Genomic DNA, 27229 nt, shown 5'->3' with positions numbered 1-27229 from the left:
AATCAACACTTGTTTGTTCAGGTTTTTTGGACCCTAGCAACCAGATTGCTGAAATTGCAAACTGAAGAGCTGCTGAATGAAAACCTAAATTACTAGGGCCCACGATTGGATCAGCACGATATCGTCCACTTCAATGTGGGCATTTCGGGGAGAGATCCGCTCGTTTGGCGACATCGCGAAATGAGCAGATCTCTGCGTCTATGGCCACCTTCAGGCTAACCAATGTGGTCCTCAATCTGATGGGAATTTTAAGCCTGGCCGATCAAGATCTGGCCGATATCAATTGAAGAAGCAGTCCGTATGAGGGCCCCATACACTGCCCAATAAGCTGCTAACTTAATCTGAAGCTTATATCTGCTGTGTATGGGGCCTTAAGATGTGAAGGCTATTGGAGTTGGAAGCTACAATCTTTATATTTGAAACAAGGTCTGAATAAAAGATGGAGCTTTCTTATTCTTGTAATATTTTTTTTATTATCAAGTATTAATTTTTCTTCTCTTAGATAATCCTTGCTTGCTGGGGTTAAAAAGAGTATTAAAGTAAAGCTACCGGTAAGTATTATCTCATTATCTAACTTTGTTCTGCTAACTGACCATATATGCACCGTATTAATGTATCAGATCAATAAAAGGAAAAACGTGCAGTTCCTTTATTTGGTCTCATAGCTCTCCCACATGCCATGCATCTCTGTGTCTGTGACACCCAATGTTTGGTGATATGTGTGACATTTCTACTAGCTGTTCTGGATTCAGGCATGATAAATTACTTCCGAGAATTTGCAGAAAGCAGGTTAACCATAGGACAGGGTACCTCACTTGTTGCCAAGGAAATGGTTAAATTCACAAAAACAGAAAAACAGGGAAGGGTGTTGGCATATGTATATAATAGGTCTGGACATAAGGTGGAACTCACTAAAGCTTCCATGATGGAATTACGATCTGCAAACAAATTACAAACTCATTTTCCTTTAGTTGAGGAGTCCAGACTGAAATTCTACTTAAAAGGCAAGTTTAATGGTCTGACTAAATATAGAAGATTCCAACAATATTTTACTTAGAATGGTATAACTATCCAGCGCTAATAATGCAAGGGGGATGCTGCCACTGATTCTGTCCTTCTACAATTCAACATATATACCTTACATGGTGCTTTCATTCAGTAGCAACAGTGGTAAAACTGTGTATATTGCAATGCAATTTATTTTTAGCCAATTGATAAATATAAGGAGCTTTATGCAGGTATAGGATCTATCACCTGGAAACCTGTTATCCAGAAATCTCTGAATTATGAAAAGGCCATCTCCCATTATAATCAAATAATTGTTGTTTTTTAAAAAAATATTTCCTTTTTCTCTGTAGTAATAAAACAGTTCTTTGTACCTGATCCCAACAAGATGTAATACATCCTAATTGGATGCAAAACAATCCTATTAGGTTTAATTCATGTTTAAATTATTTTTTAGAAGACTTAAGTATTATGTAAATTACGTAAAGATCCCTTATCTGGAAAACCACAGGTCCCGAGCATTCTGAATAACAGGTCTCATACCTGTACAGCTAAACAGGGCCAATGGCTCAGCTTCTCTCTCTCTGGGCTGCTGAACTTATGATCTCAGACTTAAAGTGACAGTAACACACAAAACTGAAAGTGTCTTAAAGTAATGAAAACATAATGTACTGTTGTGCTGCACTGGTAAAACTGGCATGTTTGTTCAGAAATACAACCAGGGGTGCAGCGCCGATTCAGACCTAAGCGCCGCCTGAGGCGGCTCCTGCAATGCCGCCCCCCCTCGCTGACTTACTTGTCGGGAGGGGAGGCAGGAACACTAATGCGGAGAGCGCAATTGCGCTCTCTCGCATTAGTAAAGCCGAATTTCCGGTTTAAAAACCGGAAATTCGGTTCTTAAAGGTGCAGGAGCGGCTTTTTGCCGCCCCTGGAAACCGCTTCGGCGTTGCCGCCTGAGGCGAGCGTCTCAGCTCGCCTCATTGGCGGCGCGCCCCTGCAGGGGTGTAACTACAGAGGAAGTAGACCATGCAGCTGCAGGGGGGCCCAGGAGGTATAGGGGCCCCATGAGGCCCTAATTCATATACCATTGCAATGAATATTGGAGAAACAAGTCAACTCTAAACATTTTGGGGGCCTGAAAAATAATTTGCTGTGGGGCCCAGTAATATCTAGTTATTCCACTGCAAACAACTATAGTTTATATAAACAAGCTGCTATGTAGCCATGGGGGCAGCCATTCAAAGCTGAAAAAGGAGAAAAGGCACAGGATACACAGCAGATAACAGAGAAGCTCTGTAGTATACGACAGGGTTCTTCAGTCATTATATGTTATCTACTGTATATCCTGTGCTTGAATGGCTGATGTGGTTACAGTATCTTAATTACATAAACTGTAGTCGTGTTTCTGAAGCAAACATACCATTTTTAACATTGCAGCTCAACAGTACATTATATTTTAATAATTTTTAGACACTTTCATTTTTTGGTGTTACTGTTCCCTTAACTGAATATACAGGTGGTAACTCCAATGAGACGCCACTCTACATGTCTTTCTTTAAAGCTGTTCTGACATCTGGGGGAAAGAAGCCACTTCCGTTGAGCCAACACAGTGTTCTAGCTCCTCTACCAAACTATTATTTGGTTCCAGATGGAACTGGAAATTGCTTTTTCCTGGGCTAAGGACATGACATGCCCATCATATTATACGGAACCCTACAAAGAACTACAGGGGTACAGGAGGCTTGCAGCATCTTTCCTCCCAAGGGACAAAAAAAAAGAGCAGCACGTAGAGTGCATAGTCAGCTGCAGTTGTGGAGCCAGAAACACTGCGATTGCTGCTGAGCTGCCAGTGCCATTTACTGTAGCAGTATAAGGGTGGTGGCACACGTAGCGTTCCAGGGAGATTAGTCGCCCAGTAAAAAATCTCCTCTTCTTCGGGCAACTAATCTCCCTGAAATATCTCCCCGCTGGCAGGATTGGCACTCGGATGGCAACTCGTGAGGCCACTTCGGGCGACTTCGGAAACCAAATCGCATACCTCCCAACATTTTGGAAGTAAAAAGAGGGACAAAAAATTTTTTCCCGCACGTAGCACAGCAATTTTTTGACCACACCCCTTTCTGTGGCCGCACCCCCTAATTACCATGTTTGTTTTACAAAATTTGGCAGGTTATGAAAGTTTGAAAATATTTCTCCTTATCTAAACTGTGTTTTTGTGTCTCAAAATTGTTACAAAGTATCTTATTTGCACCTGTTAGCTGTTCTGGGCTCTCTGCTAAAAGCCAATTAAGTGAGAAACTTTGTTTCTTTTTCTGGCTGTTCAGTACAGAGAAAAGAGGGACTTTCCAGTACAAATGAGGGACTGCGGGTTGAGCTGTCAAAAGAGGGACTGTCCTTCCGAAAAAGGGACAGTTAGGTATGAAATCGATCCGAGTGCCATCCCACCGGCGAATCCCATTCTAGCTGGCGGGAAATCATTTTGGGGAGATTAGCCGTCCGAAGAAGAGGAAATTTGTTGCTGGGCGACTAATCTCCCCAGAACGCTATGTGTGCCACCACCCTAAAACTGTTAATATCTCTTAAATGACTACAAACAGAAAACAAAAGTAGATTGCAAAGGTGTTCACATCTTCCACCCATCCCTTTATTTTTTTTTATAAAAACAAAACTTTAATTTTTGTTTGCTCCCGCTGTTCTTTCTTATCATCACTAGAAAGCAGCAGAACATTTGTTTGCACTTGTATCACTGTACAGTAATTTTTCCAGTTTTCTCTCTAAATGCCTCATGTATAATCTCTGTAAAAGATATTTAAGCATCAGGGGGCATTGTTAATCACAAAGACAAAAGGAATACTTTTAATAATTCACATTGTTTCATAAGAACTGCACAATATCCTCAGTTTTATCCTAATACAAGTTCAGCTGCACTTCATTTTGTTTTCCCTGCATTGAAAGAGTTAGATAAGTGAGATAAGTCACTTCTTGCTCAAAAAAATTGAATGTGTAGGTATGGGACCTGATAACTGGAATGCCCCGGGGTCCCTCTGTACTTTGGAAGACCCGGGGGTCTTTCTGTAATTTGGATCTCCATATTTTGTCTACTTAAAAATCAATTTAATCATTTAAAAAATCATTTAAACACTTAGTAAACCCAATAGCATTGTTTTGCCTCCAAGATCTTAGTTTGGGCACTGTTTTATTATTACAGAGAAAAAGGAAATGTTTTTTTAAATTTTTAATTATTCTATGGGAGATGGCCTTCCTATAATTCTGAGCTTTCTGGATAACAGGTTTCCCGGATAATGTATCCCATACCTATAAGTCAGTCTAGCCAGAGATTGTAACCAATAAAGCAGTGGTGCTGACACGAGTCCTCTTTTAGTTGTGGCTGCCAGGCTAGAGGAGCCACCAGAGCACCTTTGTCTGCTTTCAGCACAGATTGTATGGTGTGCTCAGAAATGTGCATATGCACATAACATTAATAATTTACATTGCCATATGTGATATAAGTACACATTATGGCCTTATTTATTCTGACATACTTTATGCCTAAAAGTATCTGAACACTTCTTCTAGTGATTGTTCCTACCTCGCCTAGGTTTAAGCCGTCATCAGGCCCAGAAGTGCCCATTCAAGCACCTAGAAAGAAAGAAATAATTTAAGGAAGAGAGAGAACAATGTTGCTTTGCTCAGAGTGTGGGCAAAATGTACATTTCAATATACTTGTCCTAATAAACACTTTACAACTATTTTGCTACTGCATTTACTATTAGTAGGCCTTTTCATCTTTATGACTTTACATTTTTGACTAAATTGAATTGAGCGTAATAAACAGAGCTTGTATTGATCATATATTTTTTTACTTGTTTTAATCTAAATCTAATTTTAATTGTTTTAAATTTAAAAATCAGTTTTTTGTTAACTCAAAAGTCTTACACGTGGGGGTGCCAAATGTTAGGCACCCCCAAGTGATTGTATTGACCTACCTGAAACCCTGGGCCGGTGCTCCTATCAGCAGAAAACGGCACCGGCCCGGGGTTGTTCCAGCGAGCACCACGGAGCGATCCTCTTCTTGCTTCTTCTTTCTTCAGATTTCCTGGGGCAGACGCATGCGCAGTAGAACAAAATAGCCGGCTTTTTAGTTAAAGCTCGGCTTTTCACTCTACTGTGTATGTGCAGCCACGAGAACCAGGGTTTCAGGTAAGTATATACACAATCACTTGGGATGCCTAACATTTTGCACCCCCAAGTGGAAGAAGACTTTCCTTCTCCTTTAAGATAAATAGGCAGTACTGATCCAAGCCAGCTGGGCACCCTAGTGCACACTTATGAGTTTACTACAGCACTACTACAGCACCTACAGCATTTAATACCCCTCCGAATTGTTTCTGTAAGTTACCCTCCCATTTAGACTGTAAGCCCTACGGGCAGTGTCCTCCATCCTTTTGTCTCCTTGACACTGAGCACTTAATCTGTATTGTAATTAGGGTTGCCACCTTTTCTTGAATAAAATACCCGCCTATATTTTTACACATTTCCCCTATTAATAACATTGGGCTCAAGCTTAATTTTTACCGGCCAGGCGGGTAAAATACCGGGCAGGTGGCAACCCTAATTGTAATTATATTTTATATTTATGTAATTGTATTTCTTATAATACACTTATTGTTACTTATTATTGCAGTGACTCCTTGTTTGTTACTACTAATTTATTGTTTTGCTGTACAGTTCTTTGCCCTCAAGGAGCATTATACATATAAAAATATACATACAAACAGACTACCAGGGAGAGATAATGTAAATTATAATGATAATTGTAAATTAATGTAAATTACTAGAGGTCAGTGGGAGAACAAAGGATACTGGGGTGAGGTGACAGAAGAGGTACGTGTCTTGCACCAGCCCAATGTTGTGCCCTCGGCATGTGCCTCTTCTGCCTGCCCTTAGTTCCAGCCCTGTAAAAGGCAAACGGGAAAACTAAGGCTACTCCATGTTTGATCCTTGCAAGTCAGATACTACCAGTCACCTTTCACCCTTTGCTGTAAATACTTTATTAGCAGAAGAGCATGACGCAGGGGGATTATCTGTGCACTGGTAATATAATTATAATTATCAACTATCTAAAACCAATATAAAGGGCACAAGGACAATTGGTTTCCTATTGCAAAATCCTACCATTGCTTTGATGTGTTAAAAGAGATAACTGGGCCTATGCTATGTGTGGGCGCTACTAGGTACAAATACAGGCACTATGTTGCATTTGTATGAATGTTTTTCCGACACTGCCTGTTGTATTTAGAATCTATATTGTAGCACATATGACTCTGCATCTTTTAACTGTGACTAAGGAGGAACGTGTAGGGCTCAAAGGGGAACTCCACCCAAAATGCACAATAAAACAATATGTAGTTCTAAGCAACTTCCAATATCAATTGTTTCAAAGTTATTTGTAAATGTTTGATTGCTTGTGTTTTCTGCGCTTTTGGTTCTGACTCCTGAAACAATGTAGGAGAAACAAGAACATTAACAGATCTGTAGGACAAAAACATCTACTTTCTTTCATTAGGCAAAACTAGCAGCTATAGAACTGTTTGCTAAGAGCACAATTACCCTGGGATTCTTTGTGTGTGGTGGTGGATTTAAAAATGCTGCATTGTGGGTACATTTCTTACTTTTCGATATTTCTAATCCTTACAATATACTGTAGGGTACATTAGATACAGATATATTTTGAGCCTGTTTTAGGTTAGGTCAGAGAAGGCATTTGCCCTGGATCCTCATCACCAAATGTCCCCTTAGGGATATATTATATTGTAAAACCACTGGTATTGATATTTGCACTAATAATAGTCCAACTTGCAGCCCTGCAGCTGTTGTTGCAGCTTCCAACATCCCACCAACAGCTAAAAATACAAATTATTAAAGCATGGGGGCTGAATACCTATGCACACAGAATATTTCATATAACTATATTTTGATTTTCTGTTTAAAATAGAAGCCTATCTCTCAGGGCATCAGTTCTAAATGCATTGTCTCCACAGTGTTAATCATGTTCTTCTTTGCTATGTAGTCCACACATGCTGTTGTACAGAATTACACTTAAAAACCTTGAGGGGGTTTCCAGGGAGGATGCCTGTTTTGTATAGGTTTTCAATGTCATGGTCAGTTAGGGCAGCCTGTGCTTCTGTGTTACTTTATCCCTTTACCCTTGGTTTCCTAGACCTGCAGAAATAGAGTTTGGAATGGAATTCTTCATGATCTCCATGTTAGAATGTCTGAAGGTAGTTTGCTTTCATACTACTGTTTTGGACTTGTGCAATTTACTTTCGTGGGTTATATAATAAAAGACACTAAGGGGGTCATTTACTAGACTCTGAATGCAAAAATCACTAAAAATTTGTGATTTTTTAAATTAAATCGGACTTTTAAAAAAATCACGAACTTTTCGGAATTTATTAAACCCCGAGGATGGAAAAGTCAGAATCCGAAAATCCGGCATCTCGACAGACCTGTCGAGGTTGCATATAAGTCAATGGGAGAAGTCCCAATGATTTTGTGATGTGCGCTGGTTTTCGGGCAATACCCCGACGTTTTCTGAGTTTTTGGGTGAAAAATCACACAAAAACCCATGAAAAACTGTTTTTTTCCCGCAAAGCAAATTTTCAGGAAAATTTAATAATAAATAAGCGTTAAAATATCAAGATAAAAATATTGAGATAAATTCGGACTTTTGATAAATAACCCCCTAAATTTGTCCTGGAGTAGTAATCTATGGCAACCAATCAGCAGGTAGCATTTACTAGTCATCTTATTGATTGCTATGGGTTACTGCTCCTGGGTAAACTTTTATTACATATGGGGGAAAGTTTTACTGAGCTGTTTTTGTGGAGCAAAAAAAAGAGGCTTAAGGGTCAGGGCACACGCTCAGTCTCACAAGAAAACTTCGGGCGACTTCGGAAAATGAAACGCTCCGAGTGCCACCCCACCGGTGATTTACATTGTAGCTGGTGGGAGGCAGTTCAGGGAGATGTCCCCCCGAAGAAGAGATTTGTCGCCTGTGGCTAATCTCCCCGAATCTGAGCATGTGCCCTGATCCAAAATCACATGGCTTTTTTCGTCACACAAACAAGAAAGTCAAAACATTTTTATCCACACACTGCATGGGCCGTTCTCTTTCCCACTCATTTCCTTAATTTACATATGCTAATTAGGGTTTCAGATTCGCCAAATCTTTCACAAAGGGGATTTGGGATTCGGCCAAATCATAAAATAGTCGATTCAAGGCATCCCTACTTATAAGATGTAAGGTATGTATTTACTATGGCAGGGTAAGGTGCAAAGTGTAAAAACAGGTGAAAAGCTTTATGTTTTTTCCATTTTGCACCCTGCCCTGTGCTTTGTGCCCATATGGTGCAAAGACCTGTCCCTTTTGATGGCTACAGTACTCCCGGCACTCAGCTGTATTGTATCTATAATGGGTGTGCATGCCATTGGGTGCAAGATGCTAGGAAGCACAGTAAGCAGGCTCATTTATAAACACTGGGCATATTTGCACACGGGAGTAACCTGGCTTTTAAAATGTAGACATCACCATCAAAGGATATGTTTAAAAATATTTGCTTCAATAGTAGAACAATCCGAGAAGCACTCGCACACCCTGGCCCTCCCGAAAGGTAGAGACCCCTGGTGCACAGCAAAATGGAGGAAACGGCAACCTCACTATCCAATGGCAACAAGAATTCACCGGCACACAGGTAATGCAAGCAGGTTATACCTTGCTAAGTGTTTATTGCAGCATGCAACGTTTCGGGGTTACCCCCTTTATCAAGCATCAATGCTTGATAAAGGGGGTAACCCCGAAACATAGCATGCTGCAATAAACACTTAGCAAGGTATAACCTGCTTGCATTACCTGTGTGCCGGTGAATTCTTGTCGCTAAAAATATTTGCTTCTCATGGCTTTATGGTCTGGACAGATACAATGTTTCAAGCCAATATGTGTCCCTTTATCAAGCTTGACGTGCACCAGGATTATTTCTGCAAGTTAACTTGGTGAGTGCTGTTTGTCTAGTAACCTGGCTTGTAACAGGCACCTGCAGGTTGAATAATGAAAACCAACAGTTGATTGTTGTCATGGTCAACTGCCTAGGTGCAAATTTGCCCAGTGTTTATAAATGAGCCATGTTTGTTTATTGAAAGTGTTAAGTACAGGGATCCCCTGCATCTGTGCAAGGTGCAAAGCACAACAGGACTACAGACACAAATGCTCAGTGGATGGTTCTAAGTGTTGCAGTTAGGAATGAACTGACCTTTTCACCAGTGGCGTAACTAGATATCACTGGGCCCCACATCAAATTTAATTTAGGGTCCCAGAAACATTGGTAAGTTGACCTATTCTATCAAGATAGATTTAAATTGCTCACTTTTTAAGTCCTCACTGGGCCCTCTACACTCTTGGGCCCCCTCTGTAGTTACGCCCCTGTTTTTCACCCAGTACAGCTTTGTGACGAAATTGATAGTTATGCCTGCAGTAAATATTTTTAGTGAATCTGCACTAGAATTTTGCCATATAATCTGGCTCTATTGCACCAGAAAGTAAAACACAAATGTCATTATCATCTGCCCCTTACCATCCTTATCGACCAATTCGATCGAAGACCTTCCCAGCCCACCCCTAAGGAGCTGTCAGGGTGCCATAAGAAATTGGCATCATGAGAGCCTTTTTTCTTTGAAGAACAGTTTCGACATCCCTAGGTGCAAATAGGGATCTGGGTCTTGCACTCATGTGATCAGTAAAAGAGCCCAAAAGTCTTCATTGTCCCCAGCCACCTCTGCCTGCCCCATCTGTGATCCTCTTGATATCCAAGTAGTTGGCAGCTGTGTTGCCCGCTCTTTGTAATGGGACCAATTGGAAATGAGCATACATTGCGCCTTGTAAAGACTGCACTCTTATACTAGTGGCGACCCACTTTTCCAACCCTTATTCTCTCTCAAAAAGAAATAAAACACTTTTTAAAGCTTTGCTGTTTATACTCGTGTGCAAATCGAATGTATTTATATATTGTATTTTTGTACAGAGGTATAGAAACAAAACAAGAGTGGCATAAATATAATTGCTTTAATAGCTAGCTATTTAGATGTTTTTTTATTTCTTGTTACATTTTCTCAGCTACATGTGTTTACGGTTTGATGTTTTTTCTGGATTGTAAGGAATCCTATGTATATGTGTACTTGTGATATAATGTTTGTAGGGAATCATATGTGTATGTTAGTGTACAGTATCTGTGAGCGAATGTTAATAAGGAATCTTGTGTGTATATGTTTGTGTATGTGTGAGAGTGTGTGTATGTGGCAGATACAAATCCTCTAACCCACTGACACTGGAAAAAGATTTAGCAAGAGGAGATAGAGCAGGGGGTGATGTTTAGGAGGGAGGGATGGGGCAGCGGCTGTCCCATTCTGATAACCTAATCAGCCAAATAACATAGACCTTTGGGGCTTGTGCAGGGATATGAGACTCAGAGCAGGCTGAGAGCAGCACAGAGCACACAGTTGGCACTAGGAGGTGCAGTTGCCATGGGCAGTATCAGCAAGGAGCACAGTATTGGCACAGATGGATGCCAGATGCATGAACGCCGCTTAAGCCTTAAGGATACAACTTCTAATGACTTCAGAGCAGTGAAGCGGGATTATGACCATAGGTGAGACATTTGCATGAATAATGATTGATGGATAGGGCTGGGATTCAGTAAATTGCCATTGGGTTTATACCTAACGCTCCAGAATGATTTTACTGTATCTCCTCCCTAGTACTTAGCTGGGCTAGAACCCAATGCTCCTACTCTGCTCAGAACCATCCACTGATGTACACGACTCTGCCTCTGATTTACCCTTTTGTTAGGGGTAATGTGGGCAAGTAAAGTAGTGCACATTGAGTGAGTATTTTACACTTGAAAAGGTGGATAGTTTTGATAATTGCATTAAGCCATTAATTAATTGTTTACTATTTACACTAGAAAGAGGTAATTGTGTACAGTGAGACATGGATGAGGTGTACAGTATTGGTGTACTGCATTTGTCTCGAGTGTATGAACTGTGATTTGTCTGCAGTAGTAACATTTATTACATGTCCTATCCCATCAAGCCAAAAATTATTTTCAGTTTATAGAAGGGGGTCACCAACCTTTTTTACCTTTTAGCCCCATTCAAATGTAAAAAGAGTTGGGGAGCAACACAAGCACGAAAAACTTCCTGGGGATGCTAAACAAGGGCTCTGATTGGCTATTTGATATCCCTTATGTTAACTGTCAGCCTACATGAGACTCTGTTTGGCAGTTTATACAACCAAAACTTGTCTCCAAACCTGGAATTGAAAAATAAGCTCCTGCTTTGAGGCCACTAGGAGCAACATCCAAGGGGTTCCTGAGCAAAATGTTAGTCCGGAGCCACTGGTTGTGATTCACTGATTTATAATTACCTGTATCTGTATTTTACCAATAAAACCATCAATCTATTATTACTCATCCTAAATCTTAAGACCAATGCTCACTCATTTTTTTTGTTCCCACCCCTCCAATCCATCTACCTACCAACCACTTGTAGTCTTTACAACAGTCCTGATTTCAGTCCAGCATAAGTACCAATTATGTGTGAGAATGAAGTAGGGTGGGGGTATTGGCACAAACTTACTGGGTGGAGGGAATGAGAGATTTGGAAGACTTCACTAAATCCCAGTCATTTTGTATCTCTGTGGGCAGAAGGACAATACATTCCAAATTGCCCCTCCCATTGACTTGTGATTGAAGGTGATTACCATTAATAATGTATGAGGGTGATCATTTTGAATTCCAGGGTGGAACGCACCATTAGTAACATCAGGTTTCTCCTTACAGGGTATTCGTGAACCGCAGTCTGGCCTTGGAGAAAATCAAATGTTATGGCTTCGATATGGACTATACACTGGCAAGTGAGTTTATAAAAGCTAAGCCTGTCCTTTATCACTAGCACCAAACCAACAGTGTTTTTTCACTTAATACCAAAGTCATGTACAAAATCATGTCTAGTAATTTGTTTCATTGTATCTTATTGCACTCCTACTGCCACTCCATGTTGTGCGATGCAGTAAATCTGATATTACAGTGTGAGTGGCCTCTCAATTGCATTGCATCCAGCCTAAGTAAAAGAAGAAACCAATGGGTGGATGACATGCTGTACCATTGTTTTATATAAGCTGTTGGTTGGGTGAAACTCCAACAGAAAGTAGAAAAGGGCACAAGGCCTTATGGTTCAGCTTTAATAAATGCACGTTGCATAGCTAATCCTCCACATGCATCATTTTATAATGGGAGAGTTCTGTTACACTGGCCCAGCGGGATACCAGGAAAATGGTCAGTGAGTCCTTTTCACCCAATCATTTGGCTATGGCCATTCTCTATTTCTGAGAACAGAGGGAAGAATGGAATGGAAGGATAGATGAGAGTGTGAGTATAGATGAAAAGGTGAGTAAAGAGAATGTGGCTGGCCTGTGGTTTTCTAGAGGACTCCTGGCACCAAAGCCCAACTGGTTATGCCATAAATTTTTCTTTTGTTTTTGTCTGTCTGTCTCCCTCCAGGAACTGAAATATAAATTTCTATTTCTCTTTGCCTTGGGTAAATTTCCTCCTCACTTGCAGTGTACTCTTCCCCTGACCATGAAGAACTGGGGTTTGAGCTCTTGCTGGATCGACTTGTCTGCATTGGATATCCACATGAGATCCTAGAGTATAAATATGACCCTTCCTACCCCACCAGGTAAGTGATTATATTGGGACAGGTGTTGTTGGGTCCTCCCTTTCTTGGACCTGAAAAGTGGACAGTGAAGCCATTAGAACTAACATACAGGTTAGATATCATAGCAGGAGCAAAGATTAATCATGGAAAATGTATGAAAGTTCTTATGTATAACCTTATTCACTCATAAAATGTTTATGAATTGGAATTTATTGAATTAACAATTACTTCTATAACAGAGGGGAACTATAAGCTGCAAAATCCAGAAAATCCAGTGTCCCTTATAGGGCAACTGAAACCTTGTAAAAATATTGGTTACAGGTTTAAAACTTATTACTGTCAGCTGTATGCTCCCAAAGATGCATGGGTAAAAAGCTATGATTGGTTCTCATGCATGTGGTATGGGCATCTACATGGCCCCATGTATAGCCAGGGTATAGATGAGGCGCTGGCCTAGAATAGATGTATATTAACCCTTCTTAAAAGGGATATAAATCCTTCATAACACTATCCCCCTGCAGTCCTACCTACAATTATGCCCATAGATTAGACAGAACAGTGCTTGTGTCATGAGGTGCTAGTTGCCAGGAGAAGCCAAACTGGTGCCAATGCCTTTCTCTGCCCTGTGGAGCCATCTCTACATACAGAGAGAAGTTCTAGTGGGTTAGTGGTGATGCAAGGTAAAAAAATAAACGGAACTTTGCACCTGTTTTTCTTAATTTGCGCCCTGCCCCTCTATTTGTAAATGACGCATCAGTTGCAATGGGTTTATTGTTATTTATTTGTGGATTTAGCAGGTAAATATACTGTATTGCTTTTATATAAAGGATAAGGGCTATTCTGTGCAAATGATTGTGTAACCTGTGTATAGACAATACCTACGTTGCTCTGTTTGCTATAGATACCATGTTATTTTGGGCAGTGTAGACAGGTGCACGTTTTATAGTTCTACTATTCTGTAATTAGTTATACCAATCCAGAGGATAATTAATCCCAAAAAATCCCAATGAGGCATTAGCCAATGTAGCATACAGGTGCCAAAAGAAATCCAAGAAGATTCATCCCTGCACATTAATATTGCATGTTTATAAATAGATCCCACCTCCCGAACATTCTTTGTGATTTTATTTTTAGAATAAAAATGCACTGGTAAAATGTCATTATACAGTGTTCCATACAATGTGTGCAGAGACTTGCATTGTACCTCAATTTTACATACCCTGATTTTAAGTTTTAAGCACTGTGGTCCCACCAGTGTATAATGCATTTCAGTGGGTGCATTTCCCTGATTTTACATAATGTTTTCTCAGATTTTATGCCAAAATGTGGTCCTAATATTTCCAAAAATAGCTGTTTGTCCTCTGTGAGTGTTATTGAAATTAAGAGTTTACTAACCAGATGCGTATTTTCCCATTATTCTGTCTGTAAATAGTCAATTCCAATTAGTGCACATGATACAGTCATGCACCAATCACGTATTGCTTTAGATTGTGCATGTGAGAGATCCCTTACATATGCCCTTCCCATAAGATAACTTTAAAGGACCAGTAACACCAAAAAAATCATCATGTTTTAAAGTAATTAAAATATAGTGTACTGTTGCCTTGCATTGGTAAAAGTTATGTGTTTGCTATAGAAAGACTACTATAGTTTATATAAATAAGATACTGTGTAGCCATGGGAGCAGCCATTCAAGCTGTAAAAGGAGAAAAGGCACAGGATACTCAGCAGATAACAGCTAGACTCTTTATAATAAAATACAATAGTATCCTACAGAGTGCATCTGTTATCTGCTATGGGCCTCAAATGGCTACTCAGCAGCATGTTTAATATAAACTATCGTAATCTTTCTAAAGCAAACATGGAACTTTTACCAATGCAAGGAAACAGTACTATCAATTGACTTCACTATCAATTTTTACTTTATTCTGTACTGTGTGCTCAGGCACCTGTACAACCCTGGGTCCCCCATCCTAGTCACAACCCCGCATCACTTCTCCGTGCATACCTTATTCAAGACCATATGGGGTGGTTAGGGGGCAGCACACAAGGTTTTCTGCACAGGGAGTAGGTCTGGGTCTGTGGGGCCCACCGTATTCTTCCCTGTGTTCTGCCGGCCCAGTCTGACCCTGTAAGACACTATATTAGTTGCTTTGTGCGCCTAGGACACATCACTCTATATTCTGTGTCCATAGGATATACTTTTACTCTGTTCTGAGTACACAGGGTTACAGTGAAAGTCTGTTTTCTGTCCATAGGGTATAGTGTAGTCCAGGGATCCTCAACTTTTGAACCTGTGAGCAACATTCAGAAGTAAAAGGAGTTGGGGAGCAATGCTAGCATGAAAAATGTTTTTGGGGTGCCAAATAAGTGCTGTGATTGGCCATTTGGTTGCCCCTATGTGGATTGTCAACCTACATTGAGACTCTGTTTGGCAGTGCACCTAGTTTTTATGCAGCCAAACCTGGAATTCAAAAGTAATCAATTGTTTGGCCAATGGGAGCAACAACCAAGGGGTTGGACAGCAACATGTTGCTCGCGAGCTACTGGTTGGGGATCACCAGTGTAGTCCAAATACAGTACCATGCTGGTCTGTGCACCTATAGTAAGTTTTATTCTGTTCTCTGGCCTTATTTAATCACTCGAAGAACATTATCAATGAAAACCCTACCTGCTGGGCTGATGTTGACCCTAGATATACATATATATATAAGCACTTAATTATTTTGCCATCTTGTATCTTGTATTGTATCTGTCTTTGCAGATGATATAGTGCTGTTTTGTACTGTGTCTCTACCAGGGGTCTGGTGTTTGACAACTTATTTGGAAACCTGCTGAAAGTTGACTCTAATGGGAATATTCTTGTCTGCACTCATGGCTTTCACTTCTTAAAAGGGTAAGTGGTGCGGGGTTCTCGGCTGATTGACTAAATGACAGTTCTCTTTTAAATTCAGCCTTAATGCTTAGCTAAATAGCTATGGGGTGCTGTCATTTTTTTAAACTCTACACTCTTTGCCCTCACATCTCTGAAGGTTTGAAAATATCTATCTATAGAAATAAAACCATTGTCCAGTGGCCAGAATTCCTTCCAGTCAATTCTGTGCCGTCTCTGTTTTCCTTTCTCTGATGTCTGCTATGGTGTAAATAGCTTTCTCCCTTACCATAATGTCTCATGTGTCTTTCCTAGGAAATTAACCCTACTTTCAGAACATTGCCGTTAGAATAACACCTAATCATAGGCCTTTAATTAAAGAAGCAATGTAATGCTCGCTAGCTCTAGCAGTGATCTCAGATATTAGATCTCAGTCTCCACTGGTGAGGTCAGGCATGCTATAATTATCTTTATAACAAAGACACACTCTTACCATGTACACAGATATCAGTCTGATTATGTTCTTGATCCCACATTCACCTAGAGATGGGGGCAAAGGAGAAACAATGGAGAATACCGGAACATTATTTACTTGCTTAGAATTGTATGATGAGTATCATGGAGCATCTAGTCCAGCCCAAGAGCTAGCCATTGAATCAACTTGCTCTGACTGGGGTAACTCTGTTGACTCTATGGCTTGTTCTGGAATTGATTTTAGTCTCTTACTTTGTCCCCCATAAATGCACTTCCTTTTGTAGGTGGCAACCCTATTCCTTTTAACTCCCTCCTTTACTAAACCAGTTCAGTTCTATAATGTTGCATGTTTGGGTGGGTTCGACTAAAGATATCCTTAGTGACACCATTACATTTTATCATATACAGGTATGGGACCTATTATCCAGAATGCTTGGGACCTAGGGTTTTCCAGGTAGAGGGATCTTTCCATAATTTGTATCTTCATAACTAAACTTTTACTAAAAAATATTTTAATCATTAATTAAATCTTAGTTGGGATCAAGTACAAAGTCGCTTTTTATTAAAACAGGGATAAGGGAAATATTTTTTAAAATTTGAATTATTTGATTAAAATGGAGTCTATTGTGATGGCTTTCCCATACTTTTGAGCTTTCTGGATAATGGGTTTCCAGATAACGGATCCTATACCTGTACATATAAATCCATGTGCATTTGTTAGCAATGGCATTTCCTGTGTATAGCTTCCACAGCAGCTGCCTGACATTGTGCACTATTGCTCACTGTATTATCTATGAATATACGTCAGACTGACTAACCTGTTGAGCAGTTCCAAATCTTTTTTCTAACCTGTCTTCTGGATTTCATTTCTCTCTAAGGCCAGAAATCTGGAAATATTATCCTAATAAAATTATCCAAAGGGATGACACCAGGAGATTCCATGTTCTCAACACACTCTTTAATCTTTCGGGTAAGTATTGTCTGTTTACAACTTGGCCTCTGATACCATGACCAGCTTTGTATTCTGAGATCCTAAAAGCTATAGTTGAGTGGAGAGGAGGGTCCGGCATTAACATCAGTTGCAGTTAGATTTGGAATAAAGGCAATGGTTTTATATAGCTATGACCTTGTTATAAACTACTGGGGGCCTTGATTAAATGTAAGACCATCCAGCAGGAGCTAAAGACTAGACAATAAGAATTATACAAAATAAAAGAACCCCATGGACTACCCTATCACTATCACCTCACTCCACCATTCCTATGTTTATGTGTTATATGGTAATAGAGCATTAAACACTTGAAATCTAATCTTAGTGCATATTAGATATTTTCATCTCAGTGCATTAAAAAATGTATTTGACTGTCTATCTTGTCACTCACATTACATTATCATTATCCCACACTTGCAGTTCCTTCTTGAGGACTATACAGATACCAATGCTACTAAACTGCTTTCATTATATATAGGAACATTTCCAGTGTGGTAATGAGACAGTTCCGTCATTCCTACAACCACTGTTCCTGTCTGGTACCCCACAATGCACACTTACCCCATAAAAGTGCTCCACACTATAGAACATCAGTTATAAGTAGGAAGAATGTGGTATAGCAGATATTTTGGGCAAGATGTTGACAGTTGTGTCACCACACTTGAGGTACACTTGAGGTACACATGGTGTTTTCTCTCTACAGAAACTTATCTTTATGCCTGCCTAGTGGATTTTTTCACCAACTGCACACGATACCTAAAGTAAGTGCACTCTGGAACAGAGGTCAGGAAATAGAAACTTTTATATTTATCCTTATAGTCATTGAAGAATGGTATACAGTACAAAAATATCAATTTATCTTAATCAATTTTTTAGGGTGATGGATAGCGATGAGCGGATTTGTCTGGTTTCACTTTGCTGGACAATTTGCCAAACTGCTAAAAAAATTTGCGAAATCGCAAAAAATTCGCAAAAAGCATTGAAGTCAATTGTTTGTTTTTTTTTACACACAACAGTTTTTCTCCCTCCTAATGCATTATAGTCAATTCGATACGGCATTTCACCACAAATCCATGGCTGGTGAAAAAATTTACTCATCACTAGTGATGGAATATGAGGTATCAAATGGTACTACTAAATTATTGATCGAAGATATATAAATCAGTAGGGGGAATTAGAGTGAGTGTTATATGAAGTAGGAGGTAAAATAAGATATTATATTGAGTAAAAGAAGGCATTATACAGAGGGATTATATGGATCAACAGAATGCATAAAAGCATAGAAAACTATAGCAGCACTGCAATAAGTAACAATAACTTTATATGTGCAAAATAGAAAACATTTAGTTGAAAATAACCCTAGTGCTAATATATCTGCTTTATTCTGGCCAAGAGATTTTGGGGAGGGTGATTAAAATGTACATTTTCAGTTCAGTATTACCAACCCACTGTCTCTTTTTTTCTCCACAGCTGTGACACTGGCTATGGACATGGCAACTTATTTATGTCTTTTAAGAGTATTCACCAAGATGTGAGGGATGCAATGGACTACATGCATGACTCGGTAATGGCACAAAGACTGTGGGGGGGGGCCCTCATATTATCTCACTGTCCTGTCTGCTAAAATTACGTCAGAAGAGCAGAATATGGGGCAGATAAGCTCAGACACTTAAGCATTCAACACGTGAGATAAACAGGTTGTGAAGAGCCTCGTTCCTGCACAGTGATAGCATGACAGTGCGTGTTGGGCTTGGAAGCTGCTGCATTTGGTGCTGCACAGCGTCACTCCGTGTGGCAGTGCTGATAAGCTGCAATTGTTGCTCTCAAGCTCCCCATCCTTATCTGATGAAAGCACCAGTCCTAGCTTATTTCTGTTATTTGTTTCTTTATGGCAACAACAGTTATCTCTTTTGGAATGGGAGAAGTACAATGAAGTGTTTTTCACCGTGCACTGTGATTAGGGTTGCCACCTTTTCTGGAAAAAAATACCGGCCTTCCTATATATTTATCTTTTTTCCCTAATAATAACATTGGGATCAACCATTATTTTTATCGACCAGGCCGGTAAAATACTGGCCAGGTGGCAACTCTAACTGTGATTGAACTGTACTACTAACCTGATAGCATGTATATTGCCACCCATTTGTGGTTTAAGGGGGGAATTTGTCCATAAAGGGTTGGTTCACCTTTAAGTTAGCTTTTAGTATGGTATACTATTATTCATTATTTAGAGTTTTTTTCCTTCTTCCTCTGACTCTTTCCAGCTTTTAAATGGGGTGAAAAGCGAGATTTGTTTTGTACACCCTAATTAAATTACGTCACTTTAACGAAAGAGAGAGGTATAATTACCTGATTATGTATTTACTGAAGTTAAAAAGAGTAAAACCCCTCTCTGTCTAGTTGCCGACCAATTGTTAATACCACGTTAATTGCCAATATCTATATTGTTCAGTTCTTAAGTTTCTGATAATTAAGAATAATTTCAATGAATATTTAAAGAAAACCCTTGTGATTCGTTATTTCGTGATTAGTGTCTGAATCCAGGAAGTGATTGCCCTATTAGGTGCTTAGTGCCTTTAAATTTTTTCTAATTTTGAACTAGTTTATTACCCGGACTTGTGCAGGCACAATTATTAAATTAATTCATTGTTTTAATTTAACTATGAATTTAGAATAATATTGCACTAGCACTTTAATCAATCAATTTGAATTGCTTGAGTAATTTATATTCACTTAATTTAGTATACCATAAGTAACTTGTAACCATTACTTAAAGGCACTAAGCACCTAATAGGGCAATCACTTCCTGGATTCAGACACTAATCACGAAATAACGAATCACAAGGGTTTTCTTTAAATATTTATTGAAATTATTCTTAATTATCAGAAACTTAAGAACTGAACAATATAGATATTGGCAATTAACGTGGTATTAACAATTGGTCGGCAACTAGACAGAGAGGGGTTTTACTCTTTTTTAACTTCAGTAAAAGCTTTTAAATGGGGGTCACTGACCCATCTAAAAAACAATTACTCTGTAAGGCTACAAACATATTATTATTGCTACTTTTTAATATTATTTTTTTTCTTTTCAGACCCGCTCCTATTTATATTCCAGTCTCTTATTCAAACCAATGCATGGGCTGGGTATTTTTGACCCTAGCAACCAGATTGCGGAATGCAAACTGGAGAGCTGCTGAATAAAAAGCTTAATAATTCAAAAACCACAAATAATAAAAAATGAAAACCACTTGCAAATTGTCTTGGAAGATCACTCTCTACATCATGTTAAGGGGGTAACTCAAAGGTGAACAATTCCTTTAAAATTAACTTTTCCCCCCTTTTGTAATACAAGGCACTAAGTTTGCCAAGGTGATGCCCAGGTGGTGCCTATTATTAGATCAGCCTGATATCTCTCACCTCAAGGTGGGCATATCAGGGAGAGATCTGCTCATTTGGCCACATTGCCAACGAGCAGATCTCCCCAAGTATGGCCAGCTTTATGTTTTATTTCATAACCCCCATTAGTGTATTAAAGATAAACCTTTTGTAAATCAGGTGCATTCAAAGTGCAGCCATTCTTTTAGCATTGACATACACCCTCTGCATCCCTAGACATGCCTGCAGTAGTATAACTATGGTGGGAGCAGGGGGTATCTGATTGGTTGCTGGGTGCATAGCAAAAAAGATGAGATTGCATCAAAGGTTGAATTTTACAATTATGTGAGCTTTTTAAAATCTCAAATGAACTTGAATGAACTCACAACTCAAATGTTTTCTCATTTGAGAAAACACTCAAATGGAAAAAACTCAAATCAGTGAGTTGAGGGTTAACATTAAGTTAATTAGTATTTTGCGGAAAAAAAACGTTTTTGGCACAACCCTTCGAAAAAAACTCGAACATCATGATGAAGGCCAATGGAGTGGGTAATTAGATATTACTGGGCCCCACAGCAAATTATTTTTCAGGCCCCCAGAATATATAGAGGTTGACTAGTTTTACAAATATTTATTGAAAATGTATATTAATTAGGGCCTCATGGGGCCCCTATACCTTCTGGGCCCCCAGCAGCCGCAGGGTCTGCTTCCTCTATAGTTACGCCCCTGATGAAGGATAATAACATATTCAAATGGTTCAAGGAACCTCTGCCACTGACTTCTAGATGACCTCGACAGGTTATAGATGGTGTGTTTTCGGATTCGGGGGTACAATAAATCTTGAAGAATTTGTTTTTTTAACCTGAAAAATCTATTTTTTACTCCAAAGTAACCTCAAAAACTTGAATTTTTCATGGAAAAACAACTCAAAACTTAATAAATCTGCCTCCTAGTGTAATTGGGGTTTTTTTTCTTCTAATCAGACTTCACAACAATGTTTATATATAATGAGTTGCTCCTGTAAATTAAATGTTATATAAGTCTTATTTACACACTTTATTTTCTGCATTCTCAGGGCTGCTTAAAGGAGAAAACCCTTGAAGATCTGAAGAAATATGTCATTAAAGATGTAAGTTCTTGCTCTGTTATGTCAATCAGCTTAACATTCCATTTATCCATCTCTGGTTTTAGAAACGAAAATTTGCTTTTATTCCCACAATCCTCTTTGTTCTACAGCCACGCACCCCAATACTTCTGAGCCGAATGAGGGAAGTGGGAAAAGTCTTTCTGGCCACAAACAGTGATTACAACTACACAGATGTAAGTATATATTCACCCCAGTACTGACAAAATTCACTCTGGCCGGTGTATGAATGATTTTTGGTCTTCTTCTGATAGGCTATTATGACTTACCTGTTTGATGATGGCCAGGATCCAGATAAGGTCAGTGAACATATATCTACCCATCTGTCTTAAGAGTTTTAATGAAACAAAAATATAAAAGAAACCAGGAATATGATTAAAGGGGAACTCTGGCTTCCAAACCAAAATTTGATAAAAAGGCCCACATAACACAGAAACCCCTAATATACCCATCACAGTTACCTGTTTCTTCAATAAGTATGAATAAATTGCATTCTTTATGCTGCAATCCAGACGTTTAACAGTTCTCTTTCTGCATCATTTGAAATCCTGGCAGGGAAGGAGGGGCTAAACACTGATGTTACAAATTGTAACAATGTCTCCACAGCTTACAGACAGCATGCAGGAACTACATAACCCACAATGCATTGCTCTGGGATGTTCTGTTCTTTATTGACATCACGTGTGCAGGGAATTATGGGGTTTGGAGGATGCAGGCTGAGGACAGATGGCTGTTGAAACAAAGTAACAGTAGTCAGCCAGCTCAACAAAGTAGTCAGAAAGATCAGCAGGAGAGCAGGGGGCTAGGCTTAAGGAACTGTCAGAAACCATTAAAAATCATGAAAAGTCTGCATATTTTTTAATTGATGTATTTTGCAAAGTTGCTTGAAATTATGTTTACTTTTCAAAAAAAGCTCAAGTTATGTTTTTGTGGAGTTCCCCTTCAAGAAAATAAAGTAACAGAGAGAATAGTGAAAGGAAGGGGAAAAGAGGTGCAATGCAAATGCATAAACTTTAAAGGGATACTGTCATGGGAAAACATGTCTTTTTCAAAACACATCAGTTAATAGTGCTGCTCCAGCAGAATTTTGCACTGAAATCCATTTTTCAAAAGAGCAAACAGATTTTGTTATATTCAATTTTGAAATCTGACATGGGGCTAGACATATTGTCAATTTCCCAGCTGTCCCAGTCATGTGACTTGTGCTCTGATAAACTTCAATCACTCTTTACTGCTGTACTGCAAGTTGGAGTGATATCACCCCCCCCCCCCAACAGCCTAACAACAGAACAATGGGAAGGTAACAAGATAGCAGCTCCCTAACACAAGATAACAGCTCCCTGGAAGATTTAAGAACAGCATTTAATAGTAAAAGCCAAGTCCCACTGAGACTGATTCAGTCACATTAAGAAGGCAAAATAACAGCCTGCCAGAAAGTAGTTCCATCCTAAAGTGCAGGCTCAAGTCACATGACTGGGGCAGCTGGGAAACTGACAAAATGTCTAGCCCCATGTCAGATTTCAAAATTGAATATAACAAAATCTGTTTGCTCTTTTGCGAAATGAATTTCAGTGCAGAATTCTGCTGGAGCTGCACTATTAACTGATGTGTTTTGGAAAAAAACATGTTTTTTTCATGACAGTATCCCTTTAAAGGAACAGTAACACCAAAACATGAAAGTGGTTTAGAGCAATTCCAAAAATTTTTTTACTGTTGCTCTATGCTGGTGAAACTGGTGTGACAGCTTCAGAAAATCTACTATAGTTGATATAAACAAGTTGCATTTACAAGCTGCTGTGTAACCATGGAGGAAGCCATCCCAAGTTGAAAATGGGGAAAAGGCAAAGGTTACACCACAGATAGCAGATAAGCTCTGTTATATACAATGGGATCTACAGAGCTTATTTGTTATCTAAGTTATATCCTGTGCTTGAATGGCTACCCCCATGGCTAAACAGCAGCTTGTTTATATAAAACTATAGTAGTCTTTCTGAAAGCAAACACACCCGTTTTACCAGTGCAGGGCAACACTACATTATATTTTCATTTCTTTATTGATGTTACTGTTCCTTTAAAGTTGAGATGCCTGAGAGCAATGTATATGGACCCATATTTTATCTAAAGTATTTACCAAACCAGTGGAGAGTCCATTTGAGTCATATGCAAGGTATGTTACCAGGGTATGACTGGAGGAAGCCTATTAAAAACTATTGACCATATGACAGCACAAGAAATATGTCTTACCAGCTGCGCATATCATTTTCCAAGACACTTGAGAGAGATGAAGCAATAGTTCCCAGGGGTTTTTGAGGAGCAGAAGTATTTTCTGCCAAAGATCATGAAGTTGTTCCCAGAAGGTTGTGCAGAAGATTTTGTGTTGTTGTTACCTCTATACCACCAAATGTGCACCAGCAATCCCATAGGTCTGTACCCTCTAAACTAAGCAAAGGGGATTATGGTTTAGATGGTTTATTTATTTCCTTGAAGGAGGCGTGTACCAGTGAGTTTATAGGAAAGATCTTGAATAAACATGTTTGCAGAAAAGCTAATAATTGTGGTCTATATCCTATATCAGTTCCTGCTCCCAGCTAGCACAGTTTGGTCACTTATTTACTGAGATTTTGATTGAAATGGTCACATTATGAAAAAAGAATATCCCTCTCTGAGTAAACTTTATTCTTTTTGTGGCCAAGGTCGTGGGCCATGTGGGGAGGTCAGGGGCAGTGCCCAGGGTTCCCAGTGTGGGAGCAGGTCTGGGTTGGCAGCAGGCCCGGACTGGCAATCTGTGGTTTCTGGCAAATGCCAGAGGGGCTGCTATAAAGTACCATAGAAAGTCAGTATTTAGTGGGCTGGTGGGGGCTGTTAATGGGCCTCTGTGTACCTGAAATGGCAGGGCCTATTTTAATTCTCAGTCCGGACCTGGTTGGCAGGGCCCACAAGGGCTGGGGCCCACCATTTCTTTTGCTGGTCTCCCAGTACAACCCTAAATAAGAGTGAAAAGGATTTGATTGTGAGAGACACTGACAAGGATCAGTTAGGGTGCACATTTTTCATTTGGTGAATAATCATATTGAAGTTTAAAATACATATAAAGAGTAACTAAAGATTGTCTTAGGATAGTATTTTCTACATCATGCACAATAATAATATAATAATATATATATTTCACGGTGATCAGTAACTTCAGATTCCTAGTGGTTGTTTTTGACTCCCAGTGCCTTTCTGCTAGACACACTTGCTTTATTACAGCCACATAAAATACCATAGTATTATACTCTCAGTGCCCTGCAGTGGCGCAGGGCTTTTGTTGTTACATCATGGGTAAAGTAATAGCTCAGGGATAAACTAAATCCACATGAGTATCACAACAACAACAACAACAGGTGGATCCGACTTCAGACTCTATTTATGTTCAGTAACAGCCTTTTCTCCCCCTTTTTGCAAAGGCAGGAAATCCCCCCCTGTGGTTTACCCTAATTAAAGTCCTAGGACCTCTGGGCTTGTAAAGACAAAGCATGAGATGTGTTAGTACAGTCATCTCTGAATGGGTGCAGAATGCTAAGGAACTACTCTAAAATGTTCCAAAATGCCATTAACCTAATTAAACACAGGTGCATTCGGTGGGTCTTCTAGGAAAGTAGTGCCTGATGCTGTCACACAATGTCCAAGTGACTCCTCATGCAAGCAGAACAATAGGACCTTAAAATGTGCATATCAATGAAGCTTAGGTGTAAATGGATGAAGAGCTGAGTGAGCTGAATCTTTTCTTCCTAAACTGTTTGATCACATCTTGTTGTGCCATAATCATCTACTAGAATGTCCCTGTTAGAATGTAACAGGGACAGATATTTCCAGCTAATAATTGAATTCATAGTTATAGAATTTGACGCTGTGGTGCAGGCAGAGCACTTGGTTTTGTTTTTTGACCCCTGCTGGCTGACTGTACCATACCCAGGGTGTGCTGGGAAAAACAGCTGCTCTGTTTTAAATTTCATTCCTTCTGAATCCTTTAAATCACTATCCAAGCTTGGGTATTACACATAACAAGAAAAGCATCAAGGTCAGTCATTAAGAATTCTAGAAAGACTCCTGCCATAACCCTCTCTGTAATGTGATCTTGTTATCTGTGATTAAAGGGATAGTTGATTTGTTTTTCATTTGTAGCAGGCTCGAAATTTGGTTGAGCCCCCACTGAGCTCAAAATAAGGTTAAAGGTGCATAAAAACATTGTATCAGACATAAAACTAAATATCCAAGAATGTCTAGGCAGCATTAGCTCCCCCCAGATCAGGGGTCCCCAACCTTTTTTACCCATGAGCCATGTCCAAATATTAAAAGAGTTGGGGAGCAACACAAGCAGGGGCACTGCATCAATGTTCAATGAGATGAGTTGAGAACCTTGCTACTTACCTGAACCTTGTTTTTGCCTGACTTGTTATTGGATATGTCTTCTGGTCAACCCTCTGGCACCTCTCCTGGAATTCTTACCTCTAGGCCCTGTCTCAGAAAGTTACAGCAGGCCCGGACTGGCAATCTGTGGGTTCTGGCAAATGCCAGAGGGGCTGCTGTAAGTTGCCATAGACAGTCACTATTTATTAGACTGGTTGGGGCAGTGTCGGACTTGCCCGGCAGGAAACCAGGAAAAAAGCCGATGGGCCGCGACCCTCATGGGCCCCCGCTGGGCCAGACCCCACATTCCGATATAGGAATACCACACGTTTTTTTTCTGCAGCGCCGTCTACGCATGCGCGAAAGGCCCGAGTGGCGCCTCACAGTAGGGGGCCCAGAGGGGGCCCTGGACAGTGGTCCCAGTGGCTCCCCAGTCTGACCCTGGGTTGGTGGCCTTTTTGTGCTGCTGTGTGGGCTGATTGGGCCTCTATGTACCAGAAATTCCAGGGCACATTTTGAATCTCATTCAGACCTGAGTTACAGTTGGTGTAAGCAGTAGAAGAGGGTGCCCCTTGTCAAGCCCAAATTGGTAACCAGCTAACCAGGGGTATGGATCCAGCAAAACTTCATAAAATGTTATGAAGCTCCAGAAATCAGAGGTTTTGTGATTATCATAGATATCATCAAGATAGTATAATATCATTATCACATTATCTTCTTACTTGACATAGATCACACATGATCCACATTGCTGACAGCGCCATGGATTAAACAACAATACAAAATTTCCTTGTTCTGTTGCAGGACATTGACACCATCAAGAAATCCTGGCGCTCTTATTTTGACTTAATTGTTGTGGATACCAGAAAGCCCCTCTTTTTTGCAGAAGGAACTGTACTACGGCAAGTGAACACAGTAAGTGTCTAGCCTGATCCTCAGGAAGGAGGATCCGCAGGTGGATCTTCTACGTACAAAATGGAATATTCCACTAACCGCTGAAATGTTTAATGACTATATATTAAAATGTATGTTATTGAATTAGAGTAGATTTACATTAATTGGGAAGAGTTCTGATTTAACAACAATCCTCCTGGAAAATGTGGATGTTCAGTGGGCCTTTAAGGTGCCATAGCACATTATATCAATCACTGCTATTCATTTAAGCTCATTTAAGCTTACTGCTTGCTTTCCTTTGACATATGTCAGC

The 27229-nt window shown here is 39.7% G+C and overlaps 1 protein-coding gene across 4 annotated transcripts in view; it reads left to right on the top strand.

Annotated features, from left to right (window-relative positions):
• Positions 1 to 460: 460 nt before the first annotated feature.
• nt5dc4.L (5'-nucleotidase domain containing 4) overlaps positions 461 to 27229 on the top strand; it is a 34710-nt gene continuing 7941 nt past the window's right edge. The window contains exons 1-11 of one of the 4 annotated variants that reach the window (XM_041585184.1): positions 461 to 551; positions 11898 to 11971; positions 12678 to 12795; positions 15575 to 15670; positions 16999 to 17090; positions 17815 to 17872; positions 18582 to 18675; positions 21565 to 21618; positions 21726 to 21809; positions 21888 to 21932; positions 26827 to 26937. In XM_041585184.1, the coding sequence (XP_041441118.1) occupies positions 11953 to 11971; positions 12678 to 12795; positions 15575 to 15670; positions 16999 to 17090; positions 17815 to 17872; positions 18582 to 18675; positions 21565 to 21618; positions 21726 to 21809; positions 21888 to 21932; positions 26827 to 26937 (771 nt within the window). In that variant the 5' untranslated portion in view covers positions 461 to 551; positions 11898 to 11952. 4 annotated transcript variants of the gene reach the window in all.

The sequence above is a fragment of the Xenopus laevis genome, chromosome 3L (assembly GCF_017654675.1).
Source record: "Xenopus laevis strain J_2021 chromosome 3L, Xenopus_laevis_v10.1, whole genome shotgun sequence".
NCBI lineage: Eukaryota > Metazoa > Chordata > Amphibia > Anura > Pipidae > Xenopus > Xenopus laevis.
The sequence above is the reverse complement of the archived record's forward strand: the minus strand, read 5'-3'. Positions and strand labels throughout refer to the sequence as shown.